The 27,353-nt window shown below is 43.8% G+C and overlaps 1 protein-coding gene across 3 annotated transcripts in view; it reads left to right on the forward strand.

Annotated features, from left to right (window-relative positions):
- NCAPH (non-SMC condensin I complex subunit H) overlaps window positions 1-27,353 on the forward strand; it is a 39,038-nt gene that overhangs the window by 10,786 nt on the left and 899 nt on the right. For all 3 annotated transcript variants that reach the window (XM_012436803.2, XM_012436802.2, XM_012436805.1), the window contains 11 exons: window positions 5,859-6,048; window positions 7,321-7,412; window positions 8,190-8,395; window positions 12,626-12,774; window positions 13,721-13,827; window positions 14,490-14,612; window positions 19,535-19,645; window positions 20,712-20,894; window positions 21,844-21,960; window positions 23,627-23,718; window positions 24,082-24,157. In XM_012436803.2, the coding sequence (XP_012292226.1) occupies window positions 5,859-6,048; window positions 7,321-7,412; window positions 8,190-8,395; window positions 12,626-12,774; window positions 13,721-13,827; window positions 14,490-14,612; window positions 19,535-19,645; window positions 20,712-20,894; window positions 21,844-21,960; window positions 23,627-23,718; window positions 24,082-24,157 (1,446 nt within the window). The remainder of the gene's footprint in view (window positions 1-5,858; window positions 6,049-7,320; window positions 7,413-8,189; window positions 8,396-12,625; window positions 12,775-13,720; window positions 13,828-14,489; window positions 14,613-19,534; window positions 19,646-20,711; window positions 20,895-21,843; window positions 21,961-23,626; window positions 23,719-24,081; window positions 24,158-27,353) is intronic.

Genomic DNA, 27,353 nt, shown 5'->3' on the forward strand with positions numbered 1-27,353 from the left:
ACATGCAGACTGCAGAAAGGAGAAAGTGCCCTTGGAGCCTGCAGTCTCCCTCTAGTGCCCCTCTTGGTAGAGCCTAACAGGGAGTGGCTGGCAAAGCTGAATGTCCCAGATCCCGCATCATGGCCAAGGAGAGAGGGTAGGCTTAGAGCTGAGAGGCAGTAGCTTAGTAACTGGCACATGGTGAAGAGTCATGAGGATTACTGTCAAAAGGCTGTGGGGTGGGGAGATATATATATATATAGAGAGAGAGAGAGAGAGAGAAAACAAATGTGCAAAATGCTACCTATTGGGGAATCTAAATAGAAGTTTTACAGAGATTCATATTACTATTTCAGCATTCTTCTAGATTTAAAATTTTTTATGATAAATGGGAGGAAAGGACTGAAAACACCGAATATAGGCAGTTTTGAAGAGTTTTGCTATAATTTGGAGCACAGTACTGGGAGAGCAAATGGAAGGGAAGGGAAGGCCAAGAGAATGGGAGAAATGACAGCATGTTTTGTTGATGGCAGCAGTCTAGTGGAGAAGGGATTATTGATGATGCAGCAGAAAGAAGAATTGCCAGGGTGATGTCCTTGAGTCGGTGAGAAGGGAAGGGAATGGACAGCACAGGTGAGGCTCAGCTGACTGGAGTGGGGTTTGGGTGTACCCATGGGGGAGCCTTCTGGAGCCATCTTAAAACAGGAACCCAGGTCATCAGCTGACATTGAGGATTGGGGAGGAAGGCAATGTGGTGTGAGGAGAGGAAAAGGTAGGAAAGAGTTCTCTAGGAGATGGGTGAATAAATGGACTAGGGAGATATGGTGTGATTGTCAGACAACTTAGGGTCTACTTGAGGGTGGTGGCAGATGGATTTAAAATGAGGTCAGTCAGCATGATTTTGTGTCTTTCTCCAGCCGTGATTAGCTGTATGGGTACATTCATGAAGTAGGCAGAGAGTTGGGTTTAATATAGGATCCTGTTAAGCTGAGTGAATGGACACAGCTGGAAAGGGGCACTGGAGGTAAGAGCATGTGTGAAGGCATGGTTGCAATCACTGCTTAGGGAATTTTGCCTGGGAAGAGAGGGGAATGAGGAACAGTGGAAAGTAATATAATCAGTAGATTATAGGCCTGGTGGGGTCAAAGACTTCTTGGTGTTGGGGACAAGAGGGTGTGAGCTGGAAATGGAGGTGGTTGTCAGAGAGGGGCTCTTAGAATTGAGCATATGGAGAGGTTGCAGTCACAGTTAATGACTCAACTCAGAGAACAGGCAAGGAAGCAAATGGCGGAGGCAGGGTGGGGGTCTTACTAGGCTGTCTCGGAGTCCTGGGCTTCTTAGGATGAAGGAGAGGATATCAGCCAAGAGACAGTATACTGGATGGATCAACATATGGATATTGAAATCAATAAGAGCTACACCAGGAATAAGTTTGGAGACTAGTAATGAGCCAAGAACTAATACTAAGATCTTCTGAGAAGAGGGGCAGGTTGTGACCTGGGGATTGGAAGATGACTACAACACAGATGTGCAGACAGTGGCAAAGGCTGATGTTGTACTTAGAGCTGGGGGCATTAGCAATTGGGAGGGGATAGTTTGATGCTGTAATTATCTGGCCCACCTGTAGGCCACTGTTTTGAGTGCTGTGAAGAGAAAGCATCCACTGCAGAGGCCCACAGGGGAAGCTAGTCCTCAGGCAGGTACCATGTCTCAACTGGAGCAGTGCCCCTCAGCCTTTTTATTTTATTTTATTTTTAATCACTTTTGACCCTTCAGATCTTTTTAGACATTTTGTGCCTACTCCTTCCCGTTGAAATGAAATACTAAGGAATAAGATTCTGTCAGTTAGGGTGGAGGTTAGGATAGGCAGACATTATTGTAACCACTAATATTTTTTTCCACCTTGCCTCTAGGAAACAATTTTCACCCCTTAGGAGTAAAATGAGAACATTTGAGAATACATTGAGAATACATAAATTAGGGCAAGTAGGTGGGGAGAATCCTCAGGAACAAAGTGGGCAGTAGAGAGAATTTTGCTGATGACTAAGTCTAGAGGGCCCTGGGGAAATATCAGTTTTTGGGACTGTAGTGGGGTGGGAGGTGGCATCAGAGCTCTGTAGATCTGAGTCCAAGAAATGTAGGATTGTGGGTGTCTTGGGTCTTTTTGTGTGATTAATAAATAAGCCAGATAAAGGGCAACAGTGAGATGAATGCCAGTGTTCTTATAGCAGATGGTAGTGGTAAGACTGAGCATGCAGGGGCTAGGGAGGTGGGGCCTTGCCAGGCTTACTCTGAGTGGTGAGGTGAGCAGGAGATTGCTGTTCACAGGTAGGGAGGGGCCAGAGACAGGAGAGTCACTGAGAATGCGGCCTGAAAGGGAGGGGAGAGGTGAGAGTGGCAGGCCCTTGTCGGGAGAGAGAGTTGTATTTTTTCCTTACGTTGTGTGTCAGCTTTGACCGTGGGTGATGCCAGATGTGGAGGCAGATGATGTAAAGTTCAGATCCAAGTTCCTACACCTTAGCTGTGTGACCTGGGAAGAGGTGAGGTGTGACTCTCACTGTGTATACTGTAAAAACAGAGAATGCTGACCCCACCCACATCTGGGTTTTATATTAGTGAATCCGTCAAGGTCTTTAAACATGGTGATATGCTACACACATCTGAAGTGGCATTATTTGTTAGTCACAGGGATCCAGAAAGCCCTTTTTACCTTCCCTTCCCTGCCCCAATTCTCCTAATCTGGAATTTGTCTTACTGTCATTCTTTTTTTTTTTTGAGACGGAGTCTTGCTCTGTGGCCCAGGCTAGAGTACAGTAGCACGAAATTGGCTCACTGTAACTTCCACCTCCCCAGTTCAAATGATTCTTGTGCCTCAGCCTCCCATGTAGCTGGGACTGCAGCCGCATGCCACCATGCCCAGCTAATTTTTTTTTTTTTTTGTATTTTTAGTAGAAATGGGTTTTTACCATGTTGACCAGGCTAGTCTTGGACTCCTGATCTTAAGTGATCTGCCCACCTCAGCCTCCCAAAGTGCTAGGATCACAGGCATGAGCCAGTGCTCCCGGCCCTTACTGTCATTCTTGCTTTTGGTTCTATAGCGAAATGTTCAAATCGATCAGCAATTATTAAGTACAGAATGTTTTCCAGTCATTGTCTTTCTTACCAGGTAGACTCAATTCTGGGAGCCTGAGGAAAATGGACTGTTTCCTGGGCCTGCATTAGCCTTTCCCATGGTTATCAAGAGAAAAGGAGAGAGCAGCAAGCAGGGCTGCTTCCTCTAAGCCTGATATTGACAAGCTGTGGTATGTTTATGCCAAGTGAAATGAATACTGTCATGAAGAAATGCCAAATACTCCAATCCTAGAAAGCTTTTTTTTTTTTTTTTTTGCTCTGTAAGCTGCTGTAAACCTGTACTCACTAAGAGTATGGAAGATAAAAAAGAGGGATGGATTGTCACAAACAGAATTTAAAGCTTCAACTGTTTATTAAACTCTCATTTTCTTTTCTTTTTAAGACGGAATCTTACTCTGTCACCCACGGTGGAGTGCAATGGTGCAATCTCAGCTCACTGCAACCTCCACCTCCTGGGTTCAAGCTATTCTCCTGCTTCAGCCACCGAAGTAGCTGGGATTATAGACATATACCACCACGCCTGGCTAATTTTTGTATTTTTAGTAGAGGTGGGTTTTTGCTGTGTTGTCCATGGTGGTCTTGAACTCCTGACCTCAGTGATCTACCTACCTCAGCCTCCCAAAATGCTGGGATTAAAGGTGTAAACTCTCATTTTCTTGGAGATCAGAAAGCAAATGTGCAGATGTATCTAGACCAGTTGGGAGTACTTTTTTATATATGAGCTGATCTCTTTTGGACACAGCTCTTTAGTGTGTGCAAAATAATTGCCATCATAGGGGATTCAAACATGATTATGCTTCAGTTCTTTATACTAAGAGAATACAAGTAGATGAATGCAAGGAAAGTCAAGGCACGTACTATAGGAAATCAGAGTTGGTAGGGCTCTGAGTTTATGGAACAGGCAAGACTTGTACTGAGCCTTGAAGGAAGGCTAGGTGTCTGTCAGGTAGGCATCACCAGGGAGGTGGTTCTAAGCAGAGGTATAAGCAAAAACCACAGCACAGGAAGATTCTGGTTAGGAAGCTGGAGAGTGTATGAGTTTGGTAGAGCCAAGAATTTGCTTATTAGAAATCACCTAAAGAGACCTTAAACTTTATAATTTAGTGCATTCCAAGGCCTTTTATTGTGGTCCTTGCTTACTATGGACCCTTGTTTCAGAAGGTTTCAATTAGTCAAACTACGTAGCCATAATTCATTGTCCCATTGAATTGCTTAGGGATATAAATCCCACTGTTCTCACACATGGTATAATTCTAAACACAAGTGAGGAACATTATCATAGTGTTTTCAGCTTTAATGTGGGTCAATGTACAATTTCCATGTTGACTGTGAAGGGCTGAGTATAATTCCATTAACTACCTACCCAAGATTTATAGGGATGCACGGCTCCAGGTGGGAAACCATTACTCTGGATAGCATTTGAAAAGGAAATAGGAGTAACAGCACTGGTATTTTTAGGATGGGAATTGTGAGAAGCCAGAGATAAGGATCATACTGCTGGCCCTGAGGATGGAAAGATGCACTGGGAGGAAACTATCCTGGCCCTATGGCTCCCTGAGGGCTAAGGAGATGGGAAAATGTGGAGATGATGCATGTGCTGCTCTGGGACAAACAATGATGAGACGGGCTTATGAAATGGCAGGAGCTGAACCTGAGTTCTGATGAGCTTGGACCCTGAGCTAAGGGGGCCAGGGAAGAGCCAGGGAGCCATATCTGTGTTGTTCCATCCAAGCCCCACTCTCTTCCTAGTAGCCACATTCTGAGACATTGGGAAGACCTGTGAACCCAATACCTAACCACATCTCCTGTCTCAAGGTCACCTGCAGAGTCCCAGGGGAGCTTCTACCCTCTTGCTACACATTTTTGTGGCTTGCCCTGTCCCTGTATGCCCAGTGCCTTCTTTTGCCTTTGAGCTTGGTGTCACATGGCCATGCTACTCCTCCTAACCCAGCCTTAGGGACCTTCTTACAACCTCTCTCAGGTTTTGCCCAGCCAGCTAGCCCTACTGACTGTTTCTGTCCTTTGCCTGGATAACTTGGGTATGTTCTTCCAAACCTCAGAAGGTATTTCTGTTCAGAAAAACAATAGAGCCTTGTGACTAGCTCTATCACACAGGCTTTTTAAGCCAACAGAATTTGTTAGTGACTTATAAAAGAAGACCAGCAGCAAGGATACATGTCCAGGTGTATTATAAAAAAGCACTTTTGACACAGTGTACACTTGCTACTACATACTGTCTTCTGGAACAGTATATGTTTATTCATCTGACTATAACCTTTTGAACCGGGATTTTGCCTGATCAGTCAGAAAGCCACTTTTGTTGGGTACAGTGGCTCACACCTGTAGTCCCAATACTTTGGGACGCCAAAGTGGGTGGATCACTTGAGTCAGGAGTTCGAGACCAGCCTAGCCAACATGGTGAAACCTCATCTCTACTAAAAATACAAAAGTTAGCCAGGTGTAGTGGCACATACCTATAGTCCCAGCTACTCAGGAGGCTGAGGCCCAAGAATTGCTTGAGCCTGGGAGGCAGAGGTTGCAGTGAGCCAAGATCATGCCACTGCACTCCAGCCTGGGTGACAGAGCAAGACTCCATCTTGAAAAAAAAATCCACTTTTGACCATGTGCAGAGATATTTCATTCCAGTGTATACACCTGCCACTGAATGGGGCCGAATGCATATGAGTTTATATTTCTCTTGGCCACATATCATAAATCTTCTATTTCTTCTCTCTTTCTGTGTTCAGATTGATCCTATGTTTCAGAAGACAGCAGCCTCGTTTGATGAGTGCAGCACAGCAGGGGTATTTCTGTCCACTCTACACTGCCAGGACTATAGAAGCGAGCTGCTCTTTCCCTCTGATGTCCAGACTCTCTCCACTGGAGAACCTCTTGAGTTGCCAGAGTTAGGTTGGGTAGAGATGACAGATTTAAAAGGTAAGTATAAGTGATGCCTTTCACCAGAGCATTTCGGTCATTGGGGAATTTTTTACATAACCACAATAAGCTCATCATGCCCTTATGTTGTTTAAATTACCCAGAAGTTTCCTGGGGATGCCAAATTTGATATCCTTTTGGGACTGCCTAGCAACCCACTCACTTTTGTCTTCTCTGCAGCATGGAGTCTAAAACAGTAAACCATTGCCTCTTGGTCTCAATACCTTAGGTCACCATACCTTAGGTGTCACTGTTTGCAGCCAGCTCTCAAAGTCACATTTTGGAGCCCTGGATTCCTCCTGGAGTGTCCGAGTTTGTACTTGGCAAGGGGACTTAGAGAGACCTTTGCCCAGCTAGGGAGACTTTGTCCTTATTTGCTCCCCATAGGTGGCTCTGAGGAGAAAAGGGCATTGTGAATTGTTTTGAGACTCCTCTGTGGCAGTCTAAGAACTGATCTCTCCTATTATCAGTCCCCATTTTAGTGTCCCTCCCATTCTACACCTCCACCCCTGAGCTGGGGAATCTCCTCAGGACTTTAAGGAGGTGCCAGCAGGTAGGAAGGCTAGGTGCTTGCAGTGCAGTAGCTACACTTGGGCTCCCAGAAAAGCTGCCCCCTTCTGCAGATTTCCACTGCAGTGTCCGTACTCTTGCCCAGCTTCATCTCAAGTGTGGTCATTTTTACATATTGAATGGAATTGATACTCCTCCTCCAGGCTGTGTAGTTGTTACAGCTCCCATTCTTGTTCTTCCTATTCTTGCCTCAGTTTTGCTTACTATAACTTTTATGCTAACAATCTATTTTCCAAGTTTGTGTTCTCATCTGGGGCTCTAATTCTCTGAGGTAAGTCTTCTCTAGTTAGTTTAGTTTGGGACTAAAAATAAGTTAAAGTACTGTTACGTGATGGCCTATGCACTTAGTGTAGTTTTAAGATGAAACATTTGATTTCCCAGCTATAACAGGTCACAGAGTTCATTTCAGAATCAAAAGTCTGTGCTTTAGGTTTCTTCTCTAGTATTTTACTAAAATTTGTGCAAAGACAGTGCATAGCCTCACTCCAGCATAGGTGTGGCCTATGCATCCGCTCACTCCCAGGAGAGGCAGGGACACAGAGATTGTTAGCCAGCCAGCCACTGATGATACTTGAGCTTTTGCTGGAGGACAATGAGGTGACTGTGCTTCTCATCTCTCGTGCCACTTGGTGTCATTCTGAAAGAAGTGAATGCACTTGACCCACTTCTAATCTCTCTTTGTGATCTTGCTGTCCTCTCTAGCGCCCTTGCAGCTGTGTGCAGAAGATCGCCAGATCTGCCCTTCCCTGGCCGGGTTCCAGTTTACTAAATGGGACAGTGAAACACATAATGAGGTGTGGTCAACTTTTAGTAGCTCATGGTTTCAGTTAGTTGACTCAAGATTGGTCCTGCCCAATGGGAACCAAAACTGTGGCATTATCTCTATTTAGCCAGGAGTACAGAAAATATTTCCTTTGGCACTTTTGTAGAGACAAAAACCCTGAGGGAGGAGGGGTAGGGTTGTGAACTCCAGCAGGACTATTCTAGAGGTAAGTGAGTTCCAGGATCAGCTTCTTCCTCCTCTCCTGCTTCCCTAGGGTAAGGTGGCCCTGGCATTAATGGGTGAACATTTATAATTAGATTTACTTTTAAACATGGTTATCTCAGTGGCCTCGAATTTCTTAGGCTGCTGTCAAGCTTGAGGAATTTCCTGCTGTTTGGGATTGAGTCCCTTGGCACAGAGTTTCCTGAGAAATTGTCGTGTGTAGAGCTTCCCTCTGTGTATTTTTAGCATGGCCCCCTTTAGCCTACTTACTACAATTTCCAAAGTAAATGGTCACCATGGAAAACTGTTTTCTATAAACATGTAGTTAATGGATACAGATTCCTGTTTCATGTTTTACAAAATGTGCTTGACAACAATGGAGCTTCATCCTGTGCTGCACAATATAAACTTCCTCCTCACGGTACTATCATGAGAATCCTGGCCCAGGCAGGCAAGGGATGGGGAAGGGTGGTTCAGGGAAAGGAGGCTAGAGGCTGAAATTTAAGGGTGAGAAGGCCATCCCTCCAGGGGTGAATTGAAGTGGTTATAGGAATGAGAATTAGAGAACCCTTTTTTGTCCCTCCAGTCTGTGTCGGCCCTGGTAGACAAGTTTAAGAAGAATGACCAGGTATTTGACATCAACGCGGAGGTTGAGGAGAGTGACTGCGGAGACTTCCCTGATGGGGCCCTGGAGCATGACTTTGATGCCAGTGAGGAACCCGACCACACTGCAGTTGGGGATCATGAAGAGTTCAGAAGCTGGAAGGAACCCTGCCAGGTTCAGAGCTGCCAGTAAGGCTCTCGGAGTCACAGAAAGTGTTTCCATAGGAGTTTTCCATTGGTTCTTTTTCTTTTTTTTCTAATTAAAAAAAAAAGTCTTTCTTTTTTTTCTTTTTTAAATAGAGATGGGCATCTCACTGCATTGCCTAGGCTGATCTTGAACTCTTGGGCTGAAGCGATCCTCCTGCTTTGGCCTCCCAAAGTGCCAGGATTACAGGTGTGAGCCACCATATCTGGCCTCTATCAATTCTTAACATTTCCTGCTGGAAACTGATTTCCCCTATTATCAGTCCCCTATACTGGCTTGACAGATTTTAGCATCCCTCCCATTCTACGCCTCCACCCCTGAGTTGGGGAATCTCCTTAGGATGTTGTAATGAGGTGCCAGCAGGTGAGGAGGCCAGGTGCGTGCTGTGCAGTAGCTACACTTGGGCTCCCAGAAGAGCTGCCCCCTTCTGCAGATTTCCACTGCAGTGTCAGTACTCTTGCCCAGCTTCATCTTCGCTTGCTGGGGTGATTGAATTTGATATCTGATTGGCTGGGCTGATGTGCTGTGTCATACATGTCAGCTGAGCCTTTCGGACTCAGAGAAATCACACCTGGCTTTGAATGTCGGCTTAGAAACTTTGGTTATAAAACTGACATTGCAGGAGTTTGTACAGATTAGAACAATGTAAAGTGTTTGGAACAAAGCACCTGGGATCTAATAGCTACATCAGTTACCACATGCATTTTGGTAGCACAGAGCATGCTCCCTTTGTACACACTGCTTATAGTGTGGTTGTTGGTGACTCCAAGCCACCACTATGCCACCTGAAGGGTAAGCAAGTGGGGGTTAGGCAGTGTTGGGTTACCAGATGGGCAGACTGGGGATGAGCAAGGCAAGGAAAACAAAACCAACCAATAAAATTGAGCATATTTGGAGGAGGAAAAGAAGAATTGGTTTAATAATTTAAATTTTTGATTACCCTAGTAAACATCATAAAAATAACCAGAACTTGGTTGGCCTTTATGTACTTAATAGATTATTGTTTTAATTCTAAATATGATTTGGAAGCAGGGTCCCACAACCCTTTAGTGCCATGGTCTTGTAAAGGTCTTGAATGGGCCCAGGGGCAGGAGATTCCATGAGATGAGAGTGAATAGACCTCTGTTAACTCCTATGTCTATAACAGAACTTTGCAGGCCTGGGATTGGGGACAGCCAGGCTGGTTTCGTTTGAATAAAACAGAAGTTGCTTAGTATAATTTCCCACCATGACAAAAATCTGTTGAAGATCCCTGCTTGAATATCTTTCCTAAGCTCATTTTGTCTGCCCTTGTGGTAAACAATTAAACTGATAATGTCTTTTAATCATCAGTAGGAATTGGGGGGCTGCCCAGTAGCACCCTGCTCTCCAGAATTGTACTATTCACATGGCTGCGATTTTGCCCCATTCTCATCCTGTCTAAGAATGGGGAAATGATAGGTTGATGGGATGAACTCTTATAAAAATGTCATTTTCAAATGTCAGAGAAAAGCTATCACTTTCCTTAAATAGTGAGGAAATAGACATCTGAGGGACTGACAGTAACAAAGGGCTTCCATGACTTTTATTTGGTTTCTGGAAGATGTTTTCTGCTGGTTATTTTGAACAAATGTCTCCACTTCTCTCCCCTATTCCAAACAGCACAAAATCTTAGACTCCATCCTACCTAGTGCATTAGGGGCAGAAGGCCGCAGTTCTAGTCTCAGTTTTTATTCATCCATAAATCCCCTCCTCTTGCCACATTGCTGGCCTTTCCTGGGAGTTCAGTGAGTGTTTGATCTGGAGTAGACCTGACTCTGCCGTGGATAGCTGTGAGATGTGGGGCAATATTACCACCTTTTGTGGTCTTTGTTTTCTCATCCATAAAATGAAGGGTTGGGACCAGGTGATAAAAGCAATATCTGATATTTACTGAGTTCCTTATTATTCTTTGTGCAAGATGCTATGCCAGGTGCCTTATGTGTGTTATTTCACATAATTCACATAATATCTAAAATTAGTTATTTTATCCTTGTAGCAACCCTATAATTAGGTCTTGTTATGAGGCTCAGAGAGTTTAACTAATGGGGTGGAGCTGGTTGTCACCCAGCACCTTTGACCAGTCCTGGCCACACATAGTGAGCTTTGGATGGCAGGCTCCAGTCCACACCTCTTGAGAATCTCAGTGGGTACAGGGAGCCAGATGTATCTCATCACCATCCCCAAGTGATTGTGTTCTACACCCGGGGTTGAAAACAACTGTATTCTACTGAAAGGTCTTCTGGGGCCTCTGGCTGAAGGTGAGGTGGGGCAGTGCTGAGTGATAAATACGTGTTGCGTAGATGCCTCGTGTTATTGATCCCTGCATGGCAGCACATTGACAACTGCACAGCCTAAGAAGTGGAGCTCTTTGTGCACATGCACTGGTAAGGACTGTCTGCAAAAGTGCTTGACGTCTAACAGTGAGCTCCCTCTTTTTGTGCAGCAGGCAGCAGCAGCAGTCCAAGAACACTTGGAGCCAAGTGTTCTCTGTATTCTCTGACCAACCCTTCTGTAGTACCAGTGTGCTTTATACGGCAGTCATTGTGGTTAAAGCCCTAATCAGGGCTTAGGGCCCAGAGCACAGCCTACTCCATGCAGGCGAGAATGAAACATTTGGCTGCATGCTTCCTGATGTGCCAAGCCAGCTGGGAGGAGACCTTATCTTGCCAGTGTTAGGATAATGGATTGAACCATGGCTAAATTGAAGGAGGCACCCTGTGATATTATGGGGAGGGGACAGAAGAAATAAAGAATTTCCCTGGAGGGACTGGAGATGTTTGAAGTGGGCAGCCTTGAAAAGTAGATAGGCTATTGGACTATAGGTGGATTTATTTAATTGTTGAGTGGTGAAATTGGGACTGGTAGGATGCCTGTGTTGAATTACTACAGTTCAAAAAGCCTGCAGTGCCTCTGTCCACCCCCATCCCCAGAATCGGGCATGGGAGCCATTCTTTCTAATAGAAGAATATCCATCAGAATGGAGTGGGAATGCTATTGAAACTGTCTTCCTTCTCCCTCGAGTTCACAGTGCAGTGCATTTGTTACTTAATAACAGGCTACTAGGCATCAGATTCTGTTACAGCACTAGGCGTTACAAACTAGAAATGTGATTTTTTATAGCACATTTTAATTTTTTAAATTAGGTTTTAATTACACAATAACTATACAAATATAACCTCCTGTTTTTGTTTTTTAAAACTCTGTATATAAAGACAAAATCCCCTTTTAAAAGCCTTTTTAGCTTATTCCATATGGCTTATATAAACAGGAATTACATGTGTGCTCAATACAAATACAAAGCCAGTCTGTCTGAAATTTCTTTGTTACCTTACCTTCAGAGGACAGTGCAGGAGCACCAGCATGCTTTCTGACTTGTCGGAGCCCTTTAGGAGAAAGCTTGTATCTTGTAGAAAGAGTGAAAAAATGGCTGGGCATGGTGTAATCCTGACACACCTGTAATCCTAGCACTTTGGGAGGCTGAGGCAGAAGGATTGCTTGAGGCTAGGAGTTCAAGACCATCCTGACCAACATAGTGAGACCCATCTCTATTTTTTAAAAATATATAGAATGAAAACCCAAACCGAAACTGCCGTGCTGGACTGACCGCTTAGACACGTTATTACACGGCAAAGAATAAAGCTGGATGACCTAACATATAAGGGGGCTCCCAAAGCGTTAGAGGGACAAAATAATTAGATGAACATTTTTTTCACTTTTAGTAGGAATTATAGTGGTATCTTTTGGAGCCCTCATTTACGGAAGGATGGTGAAGAAAGAATGAGGGAAGAAAGAATGTCATCTTGTGTGGCAAGAAGCCTATGTGTGGAAAGACCCTGAGGCTGGGATTAAGGGAATTGTGTCCAGCTCCCAGCTCTGGCATTTTACTAGCTGTGGAGTCTTATACAAAAATTGAATTCTCTGTACTTTTGTCATCTTGTCTCTCAAATTAGGTAGACTAGCATTTTATGATGCACTTTGAAATGTCCAGAGTACTTGTATAGATATAATTATATTGTTATTAAGGGAAGCAAAAGTACTTGAGAAGTAAAAGGGATTATTAATAATGAAGTATTTGTATTGGACTCACTCTTAGAAATGTGGCTCATTTGTGGACATATGCTGCTTCATATGTAAAGGCAGCATTGTAATATATGTATTGTACATATACAAATATGATTTCATGTGTGTTACAGAGGAGAAATTATTTCCCTTGGGGATGGAGACATCAGGACCATGTGCCCCCTTCTGTCTATGAAACCTGGAGAATATTCTTATTTCAGTCCTCGGACCATGTCGATGTGGGCTGGCCCGGATCACTGGCGCTTTAGGCCTCGACGCAAACGTATGTAATTCTAGGTGGAACTTTAAGAAAAGAAATAGTGTAGATGACTGCCAGTCATCAGTTAGCCAAGGAAGGAAATGCCAATCACAGCCCTGTTGTGTCTCTTAATAAGCTGAGGAAGCATACAGATGAGCCAACCTGCTGGTTGGTCAGTTTGCCTGGCCTGGGATGAAGGGACAGTAAAAATGGAAGCCTCTAAGTGAGAGGAATAAGTACTGGAGTTAGGAGAACTGGTCTCCTAGCCCCACACTGCTCCCTAGTATCCATATGACTTCACTCAGTGGCTATGGGTGGGCATGACCACTGGGCTCCAGAGGGCACACAGGAGCTACTGCACACACCGGCATTTTGTAGAACTCCAAAGGGCTGTACCGACCTCATGTGTTTTGCATTGTCTCTTTGAAAGAAAAGGATAAACATCTGTTGTTTAATATTTTGTTTTTCTTTTGAGACAGGGTCTCACACTGTCACCGAGGCTGAAGTGCAGTGGCGAATCATGGCTCACTGCAGCCTTGACATCCTGGGCTTAAGCATCCTCCCACCTCATCTTCTGAATAGCTGGGACTACAGGGTCACGCCAGCATACTCAGTTAATTTTTAAATTTTCTGTAGTGACGGGATCCCCCTTTGTTGCCTAGGCTAGTTTCGACTCCTGGCCTCAAGGAGTCCTCCTGCCTTGGCCTCCCAAAGTGTTATGATTACAGGCATGAGCCACTGCACCCAGCCAAGCATATGTTTCTAATGTGTTTTCTTACCCAAAACACAAATTATAAGTTTAGGATGAAAAAAGGGTATGTGATTGAGCATTCCTACTGTTGCGATGCTCAGACACAATGCCACCTTTTGGTTTTGATAAACCTTGATGAGGCTGTCAGCAGATCTTGTGAAATGAATAAATAGTTTAGGCCACAGAAGTGAAGTGTTGACATCTGTGTTCACTCTACAGAAGATACTCCCTCCCAATCAGAAAACAAAAAGAAGAGTACAAAGAAAGATTTTGAAATTGACTTTGAAGATGATATTGACTTTGATGTGTATTTTAGAAAAACAAAGGTTCGTATTGGATTTATTAGGATTGTACTTTCTTAAATTACTCTTCACACTCCTTTTTTATTTTTTTTTTGAGACAGAGTTTCGCTCTGTTTACCCAGGCTGGAGTGCAATGGCGCGATCTCGGCTTACTGCAACCTCCACCTCCTGGGTTCAGGCAATTCTCCTGCCTCAGCCTCCTGAGTATCTGGGATTATAGGCACACGCCACCATGCCCAGCTAATTTTTTGTATTTTTAGTACAGACGGGGTTTCACCATGTCGACCAGGATGGTCTCGATCTCTTGACCTCGTGATCCACCCACCTCGGCCTCCCAAAGTGCTAGGATTACAGGCGTGAGCCACCGCGCCCGGCCCCCACACCTTTTTCCCTTTCAGATGTGACTTTTTAAAAATTCCTTATAAATTTAACTCTTAGAGCAAACAGATGGTTTTATTTTTCCTTATTCCCTAGAAGCACTATTGAGAAATAGTCCTAAACTCAGTGGTAGAAAGAATCAAATTTAGAATAAAAAGAATAATGCTAGCAAAATAACTTTTTTTACATAAAACTGTGAGACTGATGGTAGACTCATGCTGCCCAACTCTTCCCAAGCTGCTTTAAAAAAATTAGATGTTTTGACCATTGTTAATATGCCTAAAACACTTTTTTAAAAAAATTAATAGGCTGCTACTATTCTGACCAAGTCCACTTTGGAGAACCAGAATTGGAGAGCTACCACCCTTCCTACAGATTTCAACTATGATGTCGACACTCTGGTCCAGCTTCACCTCAAACCAGGCACCAGGGTAAGCCTATTCCTTGGTTCCTTTAAGCACACAAGTTATCAAGTGGCTGATAGTGTGACGGTTAGACAGTGCCTTTGAGAAAACGGGAGAGTATGAGGAGGGGTATGTGTTAGCCAGGGGTGTTACCAGGAAATCAAATAGATAAGGCAAAGAAAGCTAAAAGGAAAAGCTTATAGGATGGATGCACGGTAAAGACTCGGAAATACTTTGCCTGGCTAGAATGCTGGACACTGAAATTAAGTGGGGCAGTCAGTATAGTCTTTTGGTGAAATTTCAAAAAAGTTTTAGTTATTTCTTGATTCCTTCGCTTTCTCTCTCTCTTTTTTTTGTTTTTTTGTTTTGTTTTTTTTTTTGAGATGGGGTTTTGCTCTTGTTGCCCCAGGCTGGAGTGCAACAGCGTGATCTCGGCTCACTGCAACCTCTCCTCCTGGGTTCAAGCACTTCTCCTGCCTCAGCCTCCCAAGTAGCTGGGATTACAGGTGCCCGCCACCATGCCCAGCTAATTTTTTGTATTTTTAGTAGAAATGGGATTTCACCACGTTGACCAGGCTGGTCTCGAACTCCTGACCTCAGGTGATCCACTTGCCTCAGCCTCCCAAAGTACTGGGATTACAGGTGTGAGCCACCATGCCTCGCCAATTCCTTCACTTTCTCATTGAAGTTGTGGGTTTACTCACCCAGTGCTTTGTACAGTGAGGTTGCCTTACTCACAATCCAAGTCAAAGCAAGCCCAGGGTGACATATGGGCTCAGATCCTCAGGAAGTCTCCTAGGGCTGAACAGGCTGCCGGAGCTCCTTCTAAGACTGTCAGATGGAGTCTTCTGGATTACTGGTGTTGCACTCTGATTACTGCCTCCTTCATTTTCCTGGGGCTCTCCTCACGTGTCCCTGCTGATGGGGTAAGCAGTGGTTGGTGTAAACTCCATTCCATTCACATCCTCTGCTTACTTACGTTACTGGTTGTCCTACTCTCGTGGAGTGTATTAACACTTTATAGGTTCCTCTTTATTTTGCTTGTTTTCCCACAAGATTTTAAATATGTATATATATATTTTTTCTTTTTTCCTGAATTGACTGATACTGCACATTCTATTTAATTTTTTTTTTTTTTTGTATTTATTTAATTTCTTGAGAGACAAGGTCTTGCTCTGTTGCCCAGGCTGCAGTCCAGTGGTACAATTAGAGCTCTTTGTAACTTTGCACTCCTAGATTCAAGCAGTCCTTCTGTCTCAGCCTCCCAAAGTGCAGGGATTACAGACGTGAGCTGCTACACCTGGCCTCACATTCTGTTTTTATGAACTAAGATATGTTTTTTTTAAATCAATATTGTTTAGTTAATAGAAATACTCTCATAAACACAGAAAGAGATGCAAAGCCGCAACAGTAGTGGAAACTATGGCTATGGTCAATATTGGTTAGATTCCAGCAGCGGCTTGCTCTAGTGAAGTACAGATAGGGCCCTGAGGCAGAATACAAAGGAAGGCTGAGTGAAGGCAGGTGGTAGAACACTGCTACCACACCTTGCCCAGCCTCAGAAGGAAGCTGCTTCATAGGGAACTTGTGCAGGAACTGTTATCTGTGGCCACAGCCACCCTTCCCTCCCTCCAACCCTTAGGAACCTTTCAGTAATGTGGCCTAGGTGGTAATTTGCATTTTTAGATGTGAAGGTGGTAGAAGAGTCATTAGATCATCGCACTCTGGGACCTAGTTTTTCTTCCTCATGCTTGTTTCTTATAGAGGAAAGAACATGCGCTTCTGCTTGTCCAGGGGAGTAAGTTTTCTGCTTATAGTAGGGCAGTAGGAGCTGGAGATCTCGCATCCTCCCAGCCACACAGGGAAAACGGCTACAGGCACACTTCACTTTACTGTGCTTTGCTTTAGTGTCCTTTGCAGATACTGCATTTTTTACAGATTGTAGGTTTGTAACAAGCCTGCATCAAGTAAGTTTGTTGGTGCCATTTTTCAACAGTATGTGCCCATTTCATGTCTTTGTCACATTTTGGCAATGCAGTATTTCAAACATTTTCTTTAATATTATATCTGCTGTGGTGATCTGTGATCAGTGAGCTTTGATGTTGCTATTGTAATTGTTTGGGGTGGCATGAACTACCCCCATATGAGGCTGCAGAGGGCATCGATGCTGTGTGTGTGTACTGACTGCTCTGCTGCCTGCTGTTCTCAGACTCTCCCTCCCCCAGGCCTTGCTATGACCTGAGGCACAACAATATTGATATTAGGCCAATTAATAACAATGGCCCCAAAGTGTTCAGGTGAGAGGGATCTCTCATTTCAAATCAAAAGCTGGTAATGATTAAGCTTAGGCAGACATGACCAAAGCCAAGATAGACTGAAAGCTAAGTCTCTTGCACCAAATAGCCAAGTCGTTAATGTAAAGGAAAAGTTCTGGCAGAAAATTAAAAGTGCTACTCCAGTGAACGCATGAATGATAAAGCAAAACACTTACTGCCGATATGGAGTGACTTTTAGTGGTCTGGATAGATAATTGAACCAGCCACAGCATATCCTTAAGCCAATGCCTATTTCAAGAGCAAGGCCCTACCTCCCTTCAATTCTGTGAAAGCTAAGAGAATTGAGGAAGCTGCAAAAAAAAAAGTCTGAAGCTAGCAAACTTTGGTTGGTTCATGAGGTTGAAGGAAAGAAGCCATCTCCATCACATAACAGCACAGTTTGGGCTGGGCACAGTGGCTCACACCTGTAATCCCAGCACTTTGGGAGGCTGAGGTGGGCAGATCACTTGAGGTGAGGGGTTGGAGACCAGCCTGGCCAACATGGTGAAACCCCGTCACTACTAAAAATACAAAAATTAGCCAAATATGGTGGCACGTGCCTGTAGTCCCAACTATTGGGGAGGCTGAGGCAGGAGAATCACTTGAACTCGGGAGGTGGGGGTTGCAGTGAGCGGGGATTGCACCACTGCACTCCAACCTGGGCAACAGAGTGAGACTCTATCTAGAAAAAAAGAAAAAAACAGGATGAAGCAGCAAGTGCTGATGTAGAAGCTGCAACAGATTATTCACTCCAGCCTGGATGACAGAGCAAGACTCTGCTGTCTCAAAAAAAACTTCAGTGGAGGAAGTCATTGCAGATGTGGTGGAAATAGCAAGAGAACTAGAGTGGGAAGAGCAGCCTGATGATGTGACTACATTGGTTCAATCTCCTGATAAAACTTGAATGGATGAGGAGTTGTTTCTTATGGATGAGCAAAGAACATTTTCTTGAGATGGAATTTTCTCCTGGTGAAGATGCTGTGAACATTGTTGAAATGGCAACAAAGGATTTAGAATGTTACATAATCTTAGTTGGTATAGTTTGAGAGGATTGACTTTCATTTTGAAAGAAGTTCTGCTATGGGTCAAATGCCAGCATTGCATGCTTCAGAGAAATCTTTAGTGACAGGAAGAGTTGATTGATGTGGCAAACTTCATTGTTGTCTTAAGAAATTGTCACAGCCACCCCATCCTTCAGCAACCACCACCCTGACAGTCAGTAGCCATCAACACTGAGGCAAGACCCACTACCAGCAAAAGGATTACAAGTCACTGAAGGCTCAAATGATCATTATAATTTTTTAGTGATGAAATAATTTAAATTAAGGTCTGTAAATTGTTTTTTAGACATATACTGTTGCACACTTAATAGACTCCAGCATAGTGTAAGCATAACTTTTAAATTTGTGTGACTATAAATGCTTGTATCAAACACTGGACTTGGCTGGGGACACCTGACAGTGTGCCCAGAGGAGTGTATTCTAAATGAAGAGGTAGTTAAAAGCTGTGTCATATGAAGAACAGTGGAAGAAAATGGGGCATTTCTTAACTCAAATATTTATTGTTTAGTAGTATTTTTGAATTTGTTACAAGCACATTGTGGTTTATTTGGGTTGTTTTTGAAGTACAGAATTATATTAAAATATTCAATGTGCTCTTGTAAACTGTGCACATCTCCAGCCATATTGCTCTCACTTCAGAAATTTATATATCATGTAGAAATCACTGGTCTAAGGAAGGACCTGCAACTATTTGAAAGGCTGTGGCCAGTAGGCATTTCTAAAGGAGGAGGCAAAGTTCCATGAGGCTCTGGAAAACAGAATGAGGATGATGGATGTAATTAGAGGGAAGAGCTGGATGTCTCTCCCTTTTGTTATATAGGGAACAGTAGTTGTCACCCAGAAATGAGACGGGCTGTTAATTAAGGTAATGGGTTTTCTTTTTTTTCTTTTTTCTTCTTCTTCTTTTTTTTTTTTTTTTTTTTAAGGACAGGGTCTCAGGCTGGAGTGCAGTGGTATGAGCATGGCTCAATGCTGCCTCAACCCCTGGGCTCAAGCAATCCTCCTGTCTCAGCCTCCTGAGTAGCTGAGGCCACAGTCACACAGCACCATGCCTCACTAATTTTTTAATTTTTGGTAGTGATGGGGTCTCACTGTGTTGCCCAACACTGGTCTCAGACTTCGTAGGCTCAAGCAGTCCTCCCACCTCAGCCTCTCAAAGTGCTGGGATTACAGGTGTGAGTCACCATGCCTGGCTGGTAATGGGTTTTCTATCAGCATTGTTCAAGTGCAATACGTTGACTTTCAGAAAGCTGGAGGCTGGATTTTCCAACTTTTGTTTTTAGTGAAGGAACCCTTTTTCAAGTAAAACTGTGCAGAAGGCCTAATCACCAGTCAGACAGAAATAGAGCTGCTCTGGTTTATTTGGGATTGGTGGAGGCGCTGAGCCCTGTTACTACTCCAGGTTTGCACTGTGCAGTGGAAAAGTCTGTTAGACTTAGATGACCTGTGAGGGCCTTTCTAACTCTAAAATTGTATAATTCTAGGAGGAGATTGGGCATAGGAATTAAGATTTACTTCCGTAACCTAGTTCAGTTTTTTAAAAATTGCTTTCTGCATTTATTCTTTCCTTTAGTTACTCAAGATGGCCCAGGGCCATAGGGCAGAGACTGAGCATTATGAAGAAATTGAAGACTATGATTACAACAACCCTAACGACACCTCCAACTTTTGCCCTGGATTACAGGTAAAGGGGGGAAAGGGGCTCTCGAGTGAATGTGTCAACATGTAGATGGGTATTTAACCTCTGCTACAAAGTACTAATCTTGGCTGTTGTGGGATTTCAAAGGAATATAAACACTTCGTTATCTTAGGAGCTAATATTTTGGCCAGGTAGATAAAACACATAGACATGTGAAGGTGGTATGATGTAGTGTGGCAAAAAATAAGTCTTTGGGGTGTATCTCAGATAACCAGGTTTCTAGCTCTGAATGTGGTTCTCATATTGCAAGCTTGTTGTGAACTTGTAGAAGCCACACTCTATCTTTAGATCATGGTTTAGACTAAATAATTTCCATATTCCTTCTCTGAGTCTACTGATGGGGTGGCTAATACAGGAAACAAAAATTGGAAAAATAGGCATCCTCTGTGTCCTTGCATGTGGAGAAGGGGAAAAGAACTGGGGAAAAAGATTTATTCACCTTATTTTCTTATTTGGAAGAGAGTTAGGCTGTTATATTTTAGTGAAAATCCAGACCTCTTGACCAGTGCTTCTCAAACTTTAACTTATAATACACATCACTCAGGGAGCCTAGTTAAAGACTGATTCCTGATCTGTATCCTCCCACCCCACCCCCTGCCCCAAGATTCTGATACATTCACTCTGGATGTGATCCCGAAAATGACTTTCTCACCTGCTTCTGGGTGGTACCCCTGCTACTGACCAGATGGCCCCAGGAATCCCCTGTGCTTTCATTGGGTGATATGTGCAGGTCCTATCTGGTATTTGAGGAATACTTTCTGTAAAGTGAAATCCTAAATTAGAAGCTGAAGGGGAGACATAGTGGCAATTATGATTATTGAATTCCTTTTAACTCCTGTTCAAAGGGTCTTTGGTTGATAACAGACACCTCTCTAGTAGGGTTTTTGTGAAACAGGATGATAGAGGCACCTAGAAGTTCATCCTAGTGTGACTCACTCAGTGAACTATTAGGTGGTCTCTTCTTGCTTTGTAAACCTGAAGTCTATTTCGAGGATGTTTCTAAGCTCCTCTGACAGCTTCCACCAAACTTGAAGAGGTGTTTCTTGCCCAGGCTGCTGACAGTGATGATGAAGAGTCAGATGACTTATCTGTGGGAGCAGTTGGGAACTCTGGCCTCTCACCTTATCCTTGCCATTCACCTAAGACAGCACAACAGAATGGTGACACTCCTGAAACCCAAGGATTAGACATCACAACGTATGGGGAGTCAAACCTGATAGCTGAGCCTCAGAAGGTACGGATGAAACAACTGAGAATTACATTGTTTGCCTGAAATCTATTTGATTGCTTCTTATATGAGAGTCACATCAGTCTGAACTTGAGTTTTCTCAATTTTAACCTGTTGCTCTCCAAGTTTTAAATACGGTTGTGGGAGTGAGCTGATGCTAACTAATTAGGTTTGTGTGGAACTGACCATCTCTCCAAAGACCTTGATAAGACATATAACTAGGGAGGAACTGGTCACCCAAGTAAGGTATATGAATGAAGGCTGCAGGCAGAGAATATAAATTTATATGCTAATTCAGTGAGGCTAGCTAGCTATGTGGCTCTGAAAAATCTTGGCCAAATTCAGTTTGTATTAAATTATCATGCATTGAACATTTATTCCGTACCCGGTGGCACCCTTTATGCTTTCCTTAATATTTGATTCACTTACCTCTTTTGCAGTAGAATTCCAGTTAGCCTTAATGTAGATTGCACTTGATCAAAAAGAAATTAGATATGATATGAGTAACTCTATTTTAGTGTCCAAAGAGAGCTCTGGGGAGGTGCTGTGGCTCACACCTGTAATCCCAGCACTTTGGGAGGCCAAGGCAGGTGGATCACCTGAGGTCAAGAGTTTGAGACCAGTGTGGCCAACATGGTGAAACACCCGTCTCTGCTAAAAATACAGAAATTAGCTAGGTGCCTGTAATCCCAGCTACTTGGGAGGCTGAGGCTGGAGAATCACTTGAACCTGGGAGGTGGCAGTTGTATTGAGCGGAGATTGCACCATTGCAATCCAGCCTGGGTGACAGAGCAAAACTCCATCTCAAAAAAAAAAAAAAAACAGAGCTCTGTAGCTCCTTGGTTGAAACTGGATTCCTTCTTTAGTTAAACTTCAGACCTTTGTTTTTACAGTGAATTAATGGTAAAAGTTTCTTTATTCTGCTTAGAATTATTTTGTCATGTACATATTTCAGGTAAATAAAATTGAAATTCACTATGCCAAGACTGCCAAAAAGATGGACATGAAGAAGTTGAAGCAGAGCATGTGGAGCCTGCTGACAGTGCTCTCTGGAAAGGAGGCAGACATAGAGGTCAGATGCTCTGCCTGTTCTCTAGGTGCCCAGTATGTGGGGGAGGAGTGGCTGATGTCTACGGCTAAAGATGCCTTGATTTGGGCAATGCCTCGAATACAGAAATGTTCATTCAAAAATACGAGGAGCTGGGCATGGTGGCTCACATGCGTAATCCCAGCACTTTGGGAGGCTGAAGTGGGAAGGATCACTTGAACCCAGGAGTTTGAGGTTACAGTGAACTATGATATGATCGTACCACTGCATTCCAGTCTGAGCAAGAGTGAGATCCTGTATCTTTAAAAACAAAACAAGCCGGGCGCAGTGGCTCACGCCTGTAATCCCAGCACTTTGGGAGGCCGAGGCGGGTGGATCACGAGGTCAAGAGATCGAGACCATCCTGGTCAACATGGTGAAACCCTGTCTCTACTAAAAATACAAAAAATTAGCTGGGCATGGTGGCACGTGCCTGTAATCCCAGATACTCAAGAGGCTGAGGCAGGAGAATTGCCTGAACCCAGGAGGCGGAGGTTGCGGTGAGCCAAGATCACGCCATTGCACTCCAGCCTGGGTAAACAGAGCGAAACTCTGTCTCAAAAAAAAAAAAAAAAAAAAAAAAAAAAACATACAACGAAGATGTCATGCCTCTAAGAGAGAAATGAACCAAGTATACAAGCAGGCAGGTCACACAAACTGTGATACAAATAGCAAAGTAGCATGTAAGGCGTGATTCAGCCTTGCTGGTAATCAAAAAATACAAATGAAAGAATCTTTATGCGTCTTTAAAAGAGCAGCAGCAGTTTTAGTAATTAAACTGTTTTTTATTACTGAGGAGGAAAATTTCGAGTACTTATTCACTGCTGGTAGCAATTAAGTTGATATATGCTATGAAATGTTTAAACCCTTTGATCTAATAATTCTGATTTCTGGAACGTATTCTCAGTAGGAAGATAACAGAAAAGTAATTATTATGCTGTCAGGTTCTACTTCTCCTTCAGAACACGCTGAAACCTTGATTAACTTGGTCCACCTCAATGAAAGGAAGTCTCAGTTAATTAGAATCCTTCCCTCTTTCTGACCCCTTCTGCTCAGGGAATATTCTAAGTTTAGACCTCCTATAGCTGAGAAGTGAAAACTTTTAAGTTGATTGAGGGCCTTAAGCTGTATAGTCTTGGGTATCAGAGAAAGCTTCAGTCATATTCATAAAATTTTAACTAAAATAGAATGGGATGCAAGTGTGTGTGTTTGTCTTTTTTCTTTTTTTTTTTCCCCCCTACATTTTTGGGTATCTTTTCAGTGTGTTTGTTTTAAGTGGAAAGTTTGAGTTTACTTTTAAATATTTATTTTGTACTGCCCTTAGCAGTGTAATCCAGTTGAAGCTATAAATAGTCACGGCTTTTTGCTACTGCTTTTTTTTTTTCTTGTTTGTTTTTGGGGCACCCTAGGACACTTTGCAGTGTCCTCTTTACCAGGGTGATGCTGGCCATAACATCCATGTTCACCACAATGTTGTAGAGCAGGGCTGAGGCACTGGTTCCCTTTGTAGATCCTTTTTCTTCAAAATAACTAAGAAATTTGTTTTCATTTCATTTAGGTATAGACTTTTTGGTGATACAACTTTATTTTTGTTGCTCTTTCAAAAGTGCACTAGCCCTAACTATCTGATGTATAAATGTGCTTCTGTTAGGCAAACCACAGGGAAGTTGGAAAAGAAGGGGTCCCGGCAGAAGTGGCTGATGAGAAGATGCTCAGCAGGCTCACGAAGGACCTGCAGAGGAGGTGCAGGCCGGCAGGCATGGGGGCTTTGTGGGGACTCACCCTCTCTCTGAGCTATCCGCATGGCGGGCCCTCCATACACAACCTGTTTTCTATGACACTTGTAGTGGCTGTTCTGTTTTCTCTCGTGTTGATAGATAAATACAGACCAACTTTAAAAAGGCATTTTTCTGTGCCACTGGTCAGAGTGTAACAGCAGATATTTTACCTCCAAATAAGAAACTGGAAAAATCTACTTATAAAATGCATCGGGAAGATTTGTTTCTCATTCGTTTAGTCATTGCATGTGTGTATTATTCATATTTGATAAATGAACCTTTGTTCTAACAGTTGCAGTGACCTAAATACTTGCCCCTTTCTTTCCAGCCTACCCCCTGTCATGGCTCAGAACCTCTCCATTCCTCTGGCTTTTGTCTGTCTCCTACATTTAGCCAATGAAAAGGTAGGTAATTAAGGTAAGCATGGGAGTATTAGAATATTCCCTGTTTATGTCCACTCATTTGACCTTTTTGTTTTATCTTTCATGGGCTACCATAGGATTTCTTAAATCCAGTGACTTAAGCAGCACCTTCAACCCAAATGATTAACCAGGCACCTAGAAGTAACTTAGAAAAAAGTCATCAGGTTTGATTAGCAATGAAAATAGTGAAGAGGACCCAAATAGTAAGATTTTAGATGATAGAATTGTCATCAGTAAGTTCCCCAACCTAAGAACACAACATGCTTTTACTTCACTGGGTGTCAAAGACTTTAAAGGCCAAAGCCAGCCGAGCGCTCACGCCTGTAATCCCAGCACTTTGGGAAGCCGAGGCGGGCAGATTACGAGGTCAGGAGTTTGAGACCATTCTGACCAACATGGTGAGACCCCCGTCTCTACTAAAAATACAAAAAATTAGCTGAGTGTAGTGATGCGCATTTGTAATCCTAGCTACTCGGGCGGCTGAGGCAGGAGAATCGCTTGAACTCAGGAGGCAGAGGTTGCAGTGAGCCAAGATCACGCCACTGCACTCCAGCCTGGCAACAGAGCCGGACTCCGTCTTTTTAAAAAAAAAAAAAAAAGACCAAAGTCTGGTAGTACCAAAGTCAAGACATATGGGAGATATGGCAGAGAAAAGAAGAGAGGGAGATGAGGATGAAAAGAAAACAGTTGCAGGAAGAGAAGAGTACTAAAATATGGAGGCAACAGCCAGAAAAGTCAAGCTGTCTGTCACAAGGAAGGAGAATCCTGAAGTGCCAGCTGGGTCAGCATGGCAGACTCCTGTGCCATGCCAGCCAACAGCTGCACAGCCGTGGGATAGCTAAGGAGCTGAGTGGTACTATCCAGGGATACCACTGCTGGGAGAGGGCAGCCAGCAGTAAGCCCACACATTTGAGCATCACTGGACACTTGGTAGGCCTTAGGGTCCCCAGCCAGCTGATGGACAGCACAGCCTTTGCCACCTGGAGTAGAGGGCTATGGACTGGGCCATGGCATGTGTGGCAAGCACAACCTTGGGGCTGGGGTACTGTGGCCACGGTGTGCACCACCACTGTCAACTCCCCAGGAGATGAGGGTGGGCACTGGAGTGCAGTTACTATCTGAACGCCAAAGTGTGCTTTTAATGGGTGATTATGGGAATGGAATAGTAGCAAAAGTGGGGTACTGGAAGCATCCAGGATTTCCTGTATGCCAACGTGTGGCCTCTGGCCTCATAATGAAATCAGGAGCAGTGAGGATTGGCTCCATTTTCCAGGTCTGACACTGCTTTGGAGAGAGCTTGCCCTGGCCTGTGTGGCACAGCACCAGCCAATCCCAGTGACCTACCACTTCTCTTAGCAATACCTTGATTAGCTCGCAACCTCATGAAGAAGAAGAAACTGTCCAGTTAGCAGAAGCTAGTTTTGATTCTGGGTGGGGAACAGGTGTAGAAGACCCACTGGGCCAGGACCAAGTTCTGTATGTCTCCAACTACCATGCTGACCATTGGGCTTGTAACCACCAGTCTGGGTGTTCAAACCTGAGGCCTAAACAAAAGAGCCCAGTGTAGCTTCCCAAGAAGGAACAATTGTGCATCAGAGCCCTTGGGAATGGTTTTAACCCAGGAATGCTGAACTTGCATGGCTGCTGTTGGGGGGCAGTAAGGCTGCAGAGAGAAGATGTGCCCTGTTCACTAGCCTGTGAAGGCAGATGTGCCTATGGTTATGGGAGGTGGTAGTTTCTATACCTGACACATCCTGAGGTATCTGAAATCATGTGAAAACTACATCAAGAGAGAATGACTAAGAAAATTAAAAATTAAAAAATATATTTTTATCATTGCCCTGACAAGAAATTCACAAGTGGCTCTGCTGAGGATACCCCATCTCAGGTGGCTGGTGTGCAGGCCATCCATCTGTCTGCCTTGAGAAGTGTCAGGGGAAGCCTGGAATCTCATTTGCACACCATCTTGGTGGATATAGGTGCTTGTGACTCTCCCACATGGGTATTGATCTCCTAGCACACCAGGCTCCTAGGCTGGCCTCCAAAGCTCAGAAAGCTTCTGAGTTCAATTTAAGAGTGTTACTGCTTTCGCTCATCAGCCTCACCTTAGGGTCAGAGTACTTCCCTGGGCTGTGCCTCCACAGAAGCCTACGTTTTCCTATAAGAGAGTGGCTTCATGGCCCTCACTTGTTTCTTAAAAAGTCAGGCCAGGCTAACACTGCAAAGAAATATTGGTGATTCTCTGACTTCTCTGAAGTCATGCTGCTCCGACTCCAGCTCTGCATCCCTGCCCCCAGTGGCAGTGCGGGCTGGTTCATTTTGCTGTGATCAGGTCTCTTTTTAAGGGTCCCAGAGCTCTTGGTGTTTGAAGAATGGGGGAGGGCTACAGCCCATGAATTGTTGAGCTGAGCACCGAGGCCATTACTGGTGTCTGGCTTTGGGTTGAGAAAATTAGGCTTGTAACATTGGCCATAGCAGTTACTGTGATAATCTACAGGATCCTGATAACTTGGAGTTTAGAGCCACCGAGAGAAATATTCTCAACACTTCACAGAAGACCTTGACCTCCTCTTGGACTTCTTTCTCTCCATCTTTCACACTTGTCTGGAATCTGTTCCTCCACTACTCTGATAACAATTTCCCCTCACATAGTTTATACAATAGCCCCCTGTTTCTAGGGATGAGGCAGTGGGGCAGTTGGGGGTGCCTGGAGGAGGCGTGCATGAATGGGGTTAATACAGTAGCCCTCTGTTTTCATGGTTTCACTTTCCATGGTTTCAGTTACCCACAGTCACCCGTGGTCTGAAAATACTAAGTGGAAATCCAAGAATAAACAGTTTATAAGTTTTAAGTTGCAACTGTTCTGAATAGTGTGATGAAATGTCGCAGTGTCCCACTGCCCCAGATGTGAACCATCCCTGTGTCCAGTCATTCCACACTGCAGATGCAGCTCTCCCACTATACACTTAGTAGCCATCTTAGCTCCCAGGTCGACTGTTGTAGTACTGCAGTGCTGTGTTCCAGTCCCTTTTGTTTGACATGATTTTTCTATTTTATTATTCTCTTACTGTGCCTAATTTATAATTAAACTTGATCATAAGTATATATGTGTAGAAAAAACATGGTATGTTTGTGTGTGTGTGTGTGTGTGTGTGTGTGTGTATATATATATATATAA

The sequence above is a fragment of the Aotus nancymaae genome, unplaced genomic scaffold (genome assembly GCF_030222135.1).
Source record: "Aotus nancymaae isolate 86718 unplaced genomic scaffold, 86718_ANA_hifiasm-v0.15.2.pri h1tg000131l, whole genome shotgun sequence".
Lineage (NCBI taxonomy): Eukaryota > Metazoa > Chordata > Mammalia > Primates > Aotidae > Aotus > Aotus nancymaae.